The 12872-nt window shown below is 36.9% G+C and overlaps 1 protein-coding gene across 1 annotated transcript in view; it reads left to right on the top strand.

The window, feature by feature from the left end:
* Positions 1–12872, top strand: part of nlgn4xa (neuroligin 4 X-linked a) — a 159094-nt gene that overhangs the window by 124814 nt on the left and 21408 nt on the right. Inside the window, exon 4 of the mRNA XM_067441420.1 lies at positions 2958–3143. Coding sequence (XP_067297521.1) covers positions 2958–3143 — 186 coding nt within the window. The remainder of the gene's footprint in view (positions 1–2957; positions 3144–12872) is intronic.

Raw genomic sequence — 12872 nt, 5'->3', positions numbered from 1 at the left:
AAAATGCAGACTTAACCATGCCATTGTCGCTTGTGTTTTGAGCTCTTGTCTTTGAGGTCTTTATCGTGTCTTTAACATAATTCGCACCCAACCTCTTAGCATTGAGAGTACAATTCTGTACCAGCTGAGCTACCAAACAAGCTGAGTATGTCTGAAAAGCCACACATATAGAGCTGGTTGAGTGATGTAAACTCCAAAATGTATTAGTTTACAAATCATGCACTATGATATTGTGCAATGAGCTGTGTGAAAAGTCACTGATCCATAATCTACCCCTGTACTCATAAGTGTATAAAAAGGGCTTGCTGTTTTACTGCCTCTAGTGTTCATTTCTTTTGGAAACTGCAGTGATATGTATTTATAGGTACATATTTTGCATTTTGCAAAAATGTTGCCGCAGGTACTTTTTTCCATTGAGGCCAGGTTGCCGATATTTTGAAATGATACAATAACAGTACGCCTTAGTACATCAAACTTTTTTTCAGATGCTTAAAGAAAAAAAGAATGCCCATGATGTATCTCACAATCTCTTTTATGGTCCTTTTCAGTATTCAGTCAGTCTATAGTGTTATCCAGGCATTATAATGTCTGTTCAAAAAATCAGACTTAGAGATGGTATTGAGTAACACATTATGAATAGACTGTTGTGAAACCAGGATCAAAAATAGGAGAGACACAATAGACAAGGTGCAATATGCACCAGGTGTGCCTCATCACACCGCCAGCATCATTCCCTTTTGTGCACTGCAATCATGAGACTGAATGAGGGCTGGCTGTAGGATCATTGAGTGAGTTTACATGCACATCAGTAAGCTGATATCTCACAAATATCAGCTTATTGAAATAACCAGTTTTGCCCGTTTACATGCAAACCAGTGAACTGACAATGCAAGTAAACCGTGTTTACTTTATTCATAAACCGGGTTATTTTCTTGTAGTGACGTCAACAATAATAATGTCCATATCTGACTCAGAGTATTACAAATGTTACGTCAGTTGTGATGTTAAATAAAGCTTGCACCGTGTCAGCGGGAGAATTACGGCTCATATTATCCCTCATGCTGTTACAGATGCAGCGTTTTGCCTGAACCTCTTCTACTTCTGCTGCATGAGATGAGAAGAACACATCTTTACAATTTTATGGGTCTTAAATGAGTCTGCGTTTGTGATATATGTCCTTATTTCAGGCAAAACACTAGCTCGCTCTGCTGGATGCATTTAAATCTGCTCTAAGTTTGTGTTTTTGTCACGTATCACACATGTGCACTTCAATAAGCCGACAGAAAGCAGGTTAATGCGTTTACATGTCGCGTGGAATCGAGGTAAAAAGCAAAAAACTACCTGTCCCGACCACTTTATGCTTACACTGTTTATGACCTTACTCGGATAAATGAAAACGGGTTACCACGTTTACATGTCCATGTTCATTTTCGGCTTATTAGGCATAATCGGCTTAAGAGCGTGCATGTAAACGCACCCAGTGATGATTGTATTGAGAAAAATTCTTAACAATCTGCATGCTGACTTCTGGCTGATTTCTTGGTGAATATTTTTCATAAAGGTGTACATTAAGACCAATTCCTCTGATTTTGTTCACTGTGTAATGATGCCATTCTGTATGTGACCATGGCTTTGAGTTATCCAGTTGTGCTACAGTACCAATGCTGTTCAGGGCTTTGTAATCCCTCTCCCACATCAAGCCCCTTCTGTGTAGGCATGACCAACTGGATCTGTTCCTCTATCAAAAAGCCACAGTGGCTAGTTTTGCTTCCCTTGCTTCTCATCCTATTTGTCCAGAGCTGTCTGGGACCAGCCCCTAAGCGGGTCTGCAAGGAAAGTGCCTTTTCCAAAGGCCAGGATCGCAGATCCAAGACCGGGCAAAGGGACAGAATTGACACCCTTGAGGCTTTTCTGGGTCTTGCTAATGAGTTTAAGACAGTTGGCTAATTTGTCAACCTGTTTGTGATTTTTTACACATTGACAAGCCTGTTAAAGGCGGTTGGCACACATACCGTAAGCCGATCGGAGCAATGGGGTTTATTTAAAAGTCTTTGAGGAAATATCTCTTGCTGTATGTTGTCACTTTGATGTAGTGTCTCTGCAAATAAGAAGTGATTTTTTTTTCAAACAAAGCCTAGAGACAAATCTCCATTTAATTAGAATGGACTGGCCTCCTTTAGTAATCCAAACGCTAATTTTGATTAAAATCTAGCTTTTATCCACATGGAGACTTCTGCAAAAATGCCATCAAGCCATAATTTTTATGTCATTTGAGTGAATTACCCTTAACCCAATGGAAATATAGGCACCTCCACATTCAACTTTGAATGAGTAGCTAAATTGCATCAATTAACATGGATGTAACCTCAGCCTTTTCCATAAAGGTGCTCATTAGAGTCTAAAATGCAACCTTGAACTATCCTCTGTTCCTTAACAGCACCTCTCTTGCACCCGATGTGATGCCTTTTTGATTCTTTCTTCACAATGATGACTTTAGTGAATGGGTAGTGGGACAGATTGGGTCCAGAGGTAAATAATGAGACGGTTTCGAGGGCAGCCATTAGCGCCCTTAACATGAAGTAACCATGGCATGCCATTAAGGGTCTCTTTTTAGAATTCTGAAGCTTGGCCTATTCAGATGTCAAGTGCGGTGATTCTTGTGTGTGCATGTGTTTGTGAGTGGGAGGGAAGGTGTCAAGCAAAGACAATTAGAATGAAAACAAGTTTTAATCAAATGGCCTACAGATCCTTGAGAAACAAAAGGTTATAAGAAAAACATTTTTTTCATGGAGATATTTTATTATTATTATTATTATTATTATTATTATTATTATTATTGAAATAATGGATGGAAATAATCAATGCATTTAAGTAACACAGTTAAAAAGTTTGTCATGCTTTTTTTTCTTTCTTTTTGAAAACTTATTTAATATTTTGTATGTTTGTTGTTTCAATAGGGTTCCTGAGTACAGGTGACCAGGCAGCCAAAGGGAATTATGGGCTATTGGACCAGATCCAAGCACTCCGGTGGATCAAAGAGAATATCCAGGCTTTCAAAGGCGACCCAAAAAGGGTGACTATATTTGGATCCGGAGCTGGGGCGTCCTGTGTAAGCTTGCTGACCCTGTCACACTATTCAGAAGGTAAAAATAATTTTATAATAGACTGACAAATAGACACAGTGTAATCAAACCATTTTGTGGGAGCCTATTTCTGACCTTGAGTTAAAAATCTAATGGGTAATTGAGAGATAAAATAATATTGGAGTCACACTCTTAGATATAACTTCAGAATTCAAAAAAGTTCCAATTACATCCAGCCAGTTATTATCATAAATAAATAAATACATATTTTCCATTAACATTAGTTTACAAAAAGGTCTCATTTGTTAAAATTAGTTAAAGCATTAACTAACATGAGCTAAGAATAAACAATATAATTTCATATTTTTTAAATGTAATCTTATAATTATAATATAGATTTTTAAGTGTATCTGTTTTTAAAAATAAGCAACAAATGCAAATTACAAACAATATGACAAAACCAGTGCTTTATTTTTCAGCTTCATTAGGTCTATTTAACAGTAGCAAGTCAAGAAAGAAACTAAATAATCAAATATAAAACTGCTTACTTAGTCTTCACTCTGTAATTTAACTACACACTGATTCTTAATAAATATATTTTAGTTATTTAGCCAAGCATGTGGTGCTTTTCTATTTTTCATTGTTTGCTTAACATTAATCACAGAATATTAGCTCTGGCTTAAGACCTGCACTGATCTAATTACCTCAGCTGTACACGTTCACTAAAGACACATCCGACTGTGTTTACCTGAATACTCGCCAGACCGTGCATTTTTACATATCTTTGATCATTCAAACCCAAATAATAATCTGTGAAAGAACTGAATGGCGATTGCATGTTTGTTGTCTAAAAGGAGTGTGCGCGTGCTTCAGGTCAGAGTCCGGTAGCGCGAGCACGTCCCACGCCACGCTTTTTCTTCTCATGCGCACATATTTCTGTTGCTTTCTCTGGCATACGCTGCGCATATATATTTAACTCTTCTACTACTTCCAATGTTTAGTGAGCAGTGGAAGCTGTGCTCTGCACACACATCCTGACACCTGCTGTCACACATCCACGTACATTAAGAAATACAGCTCATATTAGTGATGTCCTCCTTAAAGTACCGGTACTAATAAAAGTCCATATCGTACCGTTTGTAATAGCAGGGTATCGCAATACTTTTCTAGTACCGGTATATCGTGCAACACTATATGACGCGATTGACAGGCAACTCGCTCAAACGCTATGCTGAAACGTCCTGGTCCTTGGTTAAAATAGCAATTTTCTCACAATTTACAAATAGTTGGAAACATTTGGGATATTGTAAGTACTCAACTGAACCAAATATATAACACTGGCCTAGTGGTTTTTGGATATTTAACAGCAAAAATACTACATAGTGCACCTTTAATAAAACATTTTTATGTAACAAATCAAACATCTGATCTTAAAAATGTATTTGTGAATGTTGAGATTAACAAAAACTAAGATTAGCAAATGCGTAAGGCAGAGTCCTGAGATCGATCGTAATTTACGTTAATGAACAATTAATCAATTAATCATAAGCCTTAAAGGTTTCATGAACTGGCTTTTAAAAATTTTATATATATATATAGTTGTCTGAGGTAAGCTTATTACATTTGCATGTTTTTTACATTCAAAAACATCATAATGAATAAGTAATAAGAAAAGTTAAAATTATTATTTGTTATTATTATTAGTTATAGTTATTATTTGGTTTTTAGACTCTCTCCTGAATGAATGTTTTTGCTGGGGTTGGGGCCTTAAATTGGCGTATATAAATAAAACTAGGACAAGGACAAATAATGATAGATATTATCGAATTTGCTGCAAATGCAGATAAACTTAATATTGATTTTTGGCACACAGAAATGCAACTGACAGTAAAGACCTGTTGATTTTGAGCTAGGATGCAGTAAAGTAAATTTACTTCTTTTAAATGGTGTGATCATTTACTCACTCTCGTGTCATTCCAAACCTGTATGACTTCTGTGAAACACAAAATAAGATGTTTTAAGAATGAGAATAAGAATGTTGGCAACCAAGCCATTTTGGTTAGGCTACCATTTGAATATTGTATGAACAAAAAAACAAATTTTATTTGACTCAAAATATTTTATTTTATGCTACACAGCAAATTCACACAAATGTATTTATTCATTTAGGTTTGGAATGACATTAGGGTGAGTAAATGATCAAATTTTTGGGTTGAACAATAATATTTTTTAAGAGTTAACACATCATTTAAGTAAGACACTGATATCTATCTTTCATGAGGCTATTGAATTTCATTAAATCTATTAAAAAAAAGTTAATAAAACTTGTAAAGAGGGAAAAAAAGCTTTGTCCTTAATTCATAGGATCCAGACTTTAAAACTGTTTTATAGACTATAGTTTAACTGTAGGCCAATTTCATTTAAATGTAAGATCTTGGTATTCACAGGGTAAAAAACATAGACTGTAAAAACCTTGCTCCTCATTATATGGCTATATGGTTTCTAAAACTATTTAAAACATAATAAACTATTATATTTGTAAGTAAAAAAAAATTCACCTATAGAAAATACGAAAACAGCCTCTATGTAAGTGATTTATATTCTGCAATATTAATTTAAGTATATATAGCAACATTTTTAATAAATGTTTCTTCCAAAACACCATATTTCTTTGCTGTTAGCTGCAATGTAAATTGTGGTTGTGCTAAAGTGAAACATTTGTGTGTATTGCCGTTTTCCACTTTACCTTGTCATGAATACATGCTCACGGCTGTTTTCAGCTGATTCAACACAGAACCTGTAATGTTTCCATATCATACGATTGTATAAAATTCAGAGTCAAAGTGCCGTATAGAGCAGCATTTAAACACAGTGTACATTCGTCAGCGGCTGTGGCTGCGCTGTGCGGATATTCACCTTTTCCAGTTCCATGCGCTTAAATAGCCTACTAATAATTAAATAAATAGAAAAAAGCGCCTAATATGGAGGGGAGGTCTCTCTCGCTTCGGCTTGTCAATTCAGAAGACAAACCAATGGGTCGCTGTCACTGCGTGTTGTCAGTGGTACAAAAATAAATAATAATAATAATAATAATAATAATAATAATAATAATAATTAAAACACTACCCGCCCCAAAGTGCGTCGGCCCACCGGGTATGCCAGATTACCAGTCCAGCTCTGCTGCTAGGATTGGATAAGATTTACATATTTAATGAGCTTCTGCTCCCCTGCCAGTTCACATGAGGCTGAGGGAGGGATTGTTTTGAAAGTGTACAACCAGAACGATCAAACAAACACATTGATTTATTTCTCATCCACCCGTGACTGATTGAAATATTATTGTTTTATACTTGGCCCACCCGCTCGGTGGATATAACCACACCCGTGCACGCCTTTTAAATATCAAGTCAAGAGAGTGAACAACGCAAAATTTGGAAAGGAATATTATTTCACTATTTAAGATTCACAGGCCTGCCGATGGGCTTACGTTTTGGTAGACCGTCTGGAAAACGCCCCGGGACACTGGGATTTGTAAGCCCTGGCCCATACATGTCCAAGTCTAAACTTGAATCGCAATGAACCAACAAATAAAGGATTCAAAAATAAACAAATAAATATAGCACAAATAAAGTATCCAGTATCGACCTATGTCTTGTTTACAAACGATTCTGCAGTGAAATGAAGCAAACAAGAGGGCCTTGTCTTACACACGTGAGATGAAATTTCATTAAAAATAAAGTTCAACCACTCATTCCTAATATTAGAATCCGACGGAAGCTTATGCATAGAATGTGTACTTCCACAACCAGGCAAAGTGCAATATCTTGCTATCTTCAGCATGTTTATTGTTTGGTAGCATGATCCGTTTAACTCCACCAGTCAGTGAGCAGGGCTACAGAAGCAGGTGTACATATTTATCTGTTGAGGTGGCATTTTTCTGCATTCTATGATGTCAATGGTCAACATATTCTGAGATCAATCATTTGCTGGGCCTGGTGTCAATAAAAGCTTTTATTTGACTAACAAGGGAGTTTTTAGCTCCAGAATTTACAGGATATTCTTATATCACAATTAACTTTTTTATATCAAAGGCTCAAAGAAAAGTTGATGTCTCAATTCATCATCCCTTTAATACTGCAAAATGTGTCTACAGTCAACAGCATGACAGGGTATGAAAATGCTGCTCAGAATACCATGTTCCTCTCCAAATAAATTATAAGGGTTTTTAATCTAAATAAAAGGCTTGTAGGCTTGCAAAATTAGTTGATGCGACTAATCAATTAAATAACTTATTTAATAATCAAATATAATGACTGATACAACGCGTCATCAATGCCGCCTCAGATGTGTGCCCTTCAGAATGTGTGGACGTGCTATTCCTGGAACAACGCGCTGAACATGGCAACTAAACCCAATGAATTCACAACGATTTATTACAATAGTGTTCTCATTAGTTGTATGTAATATGACAGTCCCAATCATAAATATTATTAGCTGTGGTTTGCTGTTCAAGCTGCTGACTGAAGCACTGAGTGAACTAAAGCCTGATGCAAGCGCGTAGCTCAAAGTAATGTATCTTATATGAGATTAATCAAATACAAAATAAACATAATATTACAAATTACATCTGCCCAAAATTACCCGAATGCTCAAGTGAACTTGAACTAAGAAATGTAATGGATGTGGTCTTCCTTGCGATGAAACAGGCAAACTGGATGCATCCTATATGAGATAAATCAGATATAGATAGCCCTACGCAATATCCACAATATTACAACTTACATTTGCACAAAACAAAAGGTTGTGAATGCACATGCAAACGTATAGTTGTATTATTATTTATTATTATTAGAGATGCTATTAGAGTTTTTTTTTATTAATTGTTATATATTATCAACAATTAGTCCATAGCCGATTAATCATTAACATCCCTGATGCAGACATATGCAATCATTAAAGGGGGGGTGAAATGCTGTTTCATGCATACTGAGCTTTTTACACCTTTAAAGACTTGGATTCCCATCCTAAACATAGACAAAGTTTCAAAAACTAATGTTGGACGTTTGATGGAGTATTTCTGTGTTAAAAATACTCCTTCCGGTTTCTCACAAGTTTCGGCGAGTTTTTTTCGAGTATGGGTCTACTTGACGTTAAATAGAGCGGAAGGTCCTTGTATGGGCCGTACGGGCTCTTCTCCCGGTAGGGTGCGCGCGCGCGTGACTAGAGGGAGAGAGAGGAAATGCACGGTGTAAACAGTCTCTCAGGTGCAGATCCAGTCGTCCGTGAACACTTATGACGCGCCACGCTCCACTTTATTCCTATGGGTGACGTCGAGCGACTTCAACGCTTCAGCACAGCATTCCGGGAAGTTAGTGCTGCATTTGAACCGATTTGAACGCAGAAATGACGGGAAGCTTCAAGGCATCGCTTCAGTCGCGTCGCAAAGTGGATTTCCACGGTCACTGCTGTCACAGGACTTCACCAAATCATACCAAAGAAGTGTGTTTTGAACAGAGGGGTCCTGCTTTGGAAGATGCCGGTGAGTAAATCAACTTCAAATGTCTCTGCTATTGGCTACCGTCGCATGAGTAAACATCAGTAAACGATACGATCGCGTGCTTCGTCATTCAAATGCGCTAACGGTTACTCCATTGTTGTTCTGTATAACGTTACACTATTCTGACTCTGACGTGCAAAACCGTTTTGCTTGCTACCTCTAAGGTCTAGTCACATACAATAGTCCATAAACCGAATCATGTCCTCAGAAACTGCACACAAAGGCCCCTAAATACAGTACATACCACAGAGACGGACATCCTGATGTTGCCGTTTCTCTTGTTCAATTTATTTCAGCCTCAGATTTGATTCTGGATCATATCTGTATTAGCTGAGATAGATGGATTTCTCCACGCTTGAGGACGTCACCGCTTTGCGCGCTTGTCATTCTTTAGCTCCGCCCACACGATACGCCTCCAGGCGCTCGGTTTTTTCCGGAAAGACTCGGTACAGCCCATATTTCTTTTATAAATATGATAAAACTAAAGACTTTTCGGAGATATGAAGGATGCAATACTACTCTATAGGTACTCAAGATTGACATGAGATTGACTGAAACTGAGTGTTTCACCCCCCCCCTTTAACATCCCTGATGCAGACAAATTATATATATAATTTATTTATTTATTTATTTTTATTTTTTATTTTTACGATAACAACCAGTTGAATGTATCCTGCTGAACACTACAGCATATAGTCCGGTGTCATTTGACAGTAAATACTGTCATATTGTACTGTCAATACAGCTGCATTTGAATAAAAAGAGAGATAGCGAGTCCATGGTGTGATAAGAGGAACATGAAAGAAGCACCAGCCTCAGATACGAGGATACAGTTTTGCTATTGATGATGGTCATAACTGATACTGTAATGTCAGGGCCAACCAATCAGTAGAAATCATTTCAGAGGCCCAGCCAATAAGAGACATTAAGACCATTTTCACACCTTGATCACTTGGAGCATTTGCTTCAGAATATGATGCGTTTTCTCTTGTAGTTTTGTTCATTTAAAGATAACAATCAAATTCAGATCTGTACCAATTCTTCAGGTGATCTCTGCCCGATTGAAGACTGATGAGATAGCAATCTGACCCAGAACCTGAAAGAACCAGTATGTTTATGCATGAACTCCACTGTAGTAGACGGACAGCACTGTTGGATTGGCTAGCAGAATTATTAAGATAACCTGGAGCAAAGATGAGCTTAAATCTGTGCACTAGCACGTCATTGCAAATCAATCAATATGCACCTCTTTATCTGAAAATACCATCTAATTGCTCTTCTGCTAAACAGGTGCATTGAAACATTGCTTAATTTATGCAGAGAATCATAAATACATAAGTAATGATTATTAGAAAAGCCCTTAGCTCAGAACTAATTCTGACCAATGAGAGAGCCGTTAACTCGCAAATGTGACTTGCATTAACAACGTTTAGTTAATTTATGCATCTTGCCTTGTGAAAGAAAACCAATGGAACTGAGGAATCTTCTGAGAATCTTCTGTAGCTGTATTAAGTTACATTTACGACAAACACATCGTCTCCTTTTTTATCTGTACTAATATTTTGTAGGGTCTTTAAGAAAGGACCAAAAGTCTTTGGTCCCAGTGTTCCTGGTTGCATGCAATTTGTCAATGTAACAACAACCCCTACAAGGCATTCATCTGGAACTCAATTGTCCCACTATAAAAATAGATTTTACATTCAATGTCCAGCCTGGCTAGATAGCAGAGGAAATCTAGTAATGGATCAAATAACCTCTGGCTACAGTTACTCTAACACTAAACCAAACCCCAAATAAGGAAATGCCATATTTGATCAAAATAACATGAAAATGTGTACAGTTCTCTCCTGGTTTTCCTGTCTAAAAGGTTGGCAATGATCTATGAAGGGATTACATACAGCAAATTGTGAAATAAAGCAGAAAGGCATTTATTTTCACTTGTTACTTCTGCTGTTCATCTGAGCATCTTTGTCTTCAGATACATGTCAAGCACTCTAAAGAATATAATGGTGTACCGTTATGTTTGCCATATGCCACACATGCCACCGTTTATCATTAGCATTTATTATTATTATTATTATTAGCAATGCATCTTGCAATATGCTATAAGTAAATATAAATAACTTCAATTGTGTGCTTGACTATACTACTACTACTACTACTACTACTACTACTAATAATAATAATAATAATAATAATAATAATAATGCAAAGAAGAAGAAGAAGAAGAAGAAGGAAGAAAAAGAAAAAGAAAAAGAAAAAGAAGAAGAAGAAGAAGAAGAAGAAGAAGAAGAAGAAGAAGAAGAAGAAGAAGAAGAAGAAGAAGAAGAAGAAGAAGAAAAAGATGAATTAAGCTGATTAATCATACATTCTTCAGGATATCAAACCAAGATCTACTCTACAGAGAAGCTTCTTTATAAAAAGAAAATGCAGATATTTCCTTTTTTTATTCTTGTCATCATGTTAAGATTCCACATGCACAGCTTAATGTGCCTGACAAACCCATCATGCATCTGGGCTTGATTTGGACTTACTTAACCTAGTTTAAAACATATTAGGAGTAATCAGGCTTTGCTTTCTGGAAAGGGTCTGCTAAACCCCATTGTCTGGACATTGGTATTGAATTTTTTAATGTCCAATTACATTAAAATGCTCTAGACAGTACTGAGTCCCCCCCCCCCCCCCTCGATATTAATATATCATATTTTTGACATTCTAAACCTGAGTGAAGGCTATTTTTCACTCCGTGTCTGTGCGTCAGAAGCCTTGGTTCACCCTAGTGAGATCTGTGCCCCGAGGTATTGCTATTTTCTAGGACACAATCTGTGTCAACGTGTTATGGCCACGCCTGGCTGAGCTGACAAAGGTACAGCATCAAGGCATATGCATATTAGTTGGCGTCTGACTGATATAATCTACCCATATAACAATATGACGAGACAAAAAAAAAAAAAAAAAAAAACAGGGCTTATTACAAAGCATTCAACATGCTCTTTCATTTTCAAGGTCTTTTTTTGGCAAAGTCCAGCTGAAGCCTTCAATGGGACAGTGTTATAAAATATGAAATAAACAAACACCTTGTTGTTTGTTTATTTAATTTCATTATTGTGGTGTAGGGATGACCCCGAATAGTCGAAGATATCGATATGCAAAGCCAGATTCAACCGCCGATCTCACAGTCGAATCTTCGCGGGTGTTATGAAACGAGGCTCATACCATTTTGCCAATATGGGGGTGCTCAATATTTGAAAGACGCCACAGAGCGCCATTTCAAGGTTGTATATTAAATTTATATTATATTTCCTCAAATCGTCAATGTACATGCCGATTTCACCCTGTGCTACAAGATTCACCCATCGTGCAGCTCTTCTGTCAGAAGTTGATTCAAAATTGAGCTTGTGCGTATATAATGTGCGCGTCCGGTGTGAGACGCGGCACTGAGCTTTGCCTCCGGTGTGTGATGCCTTAAGAATGTGCATGTAAACGCACACAAAGTGTTCTTTATCAAAATGTTCTGTGTCATATATTTGTGTGATGTATTTTGATCCCGGCTTTAAATTGTTATGAGAAAACGTTTTACGAATGTTTATCCATCATTACCTTTTATTTAAACCTAAATAATAAAGACATTGTCAGTTCGTCTGTCAGTTGGCAGGCAGTTTTGATCACTTTATTAAAAGTTGTTGCTGTGTGCAGTGTTAAAGGAAAATAAAAATAGTTTTACCCTCCTGCTGACTATAGTGCCATGCCCCTCCTAGCCAATTCACACACACACACACACACACACACACACACACACACACACACACACACACACACACACATACACACAGATGATTCAACTATCAGTCGACCATAGAAAGATTCGACAATTCTGATTCGAATGTGTAAATGCTTAGTTCGGGACACCCCTATTGTGGTGCTTATTGATTTCCTTCAATTCTCAATTTGAATAGTGTTAAAAAAGATTATATTTACTCTCCCTCATGCCATTTCAAACCCATAAAACTTTCATTCATCGTTAAAACACAAATTAAGATATATTAATGAAACCTAAGAGAAACCTGTTCCTTTCGCCCCAAAACGCCGATGCTTCAAAAAATTCATAAAGACATCTATTCGGATAAAGTGGTTTGATCCAAGTCTTGATTTAATCCAACTTCATCAACAGATTTAATTTAGGGTTTTATCACATAAAAACATTGATCAACACACATACATAAAGGAATGTG

This window comes from Pseudorasbora parva, chromosome 4 (assembly GCF_024679245.1).
Source record: "Pseudorasbora parva isolate DD20220531a chromosome 4, ASM2467924v1, whole genome shotgun sequence".
Classification (NCBI taxonomy): domain Eukaryota; kingdom Metazoa; phylum Chordata; class Actinopteri; order Cypriniformes; family Gobionidae; genus Pseudorasbora; species Pseudorasbora parva.
This window is presented reverse-complemented; position numbering and strand designations above follow the sequence as displayed.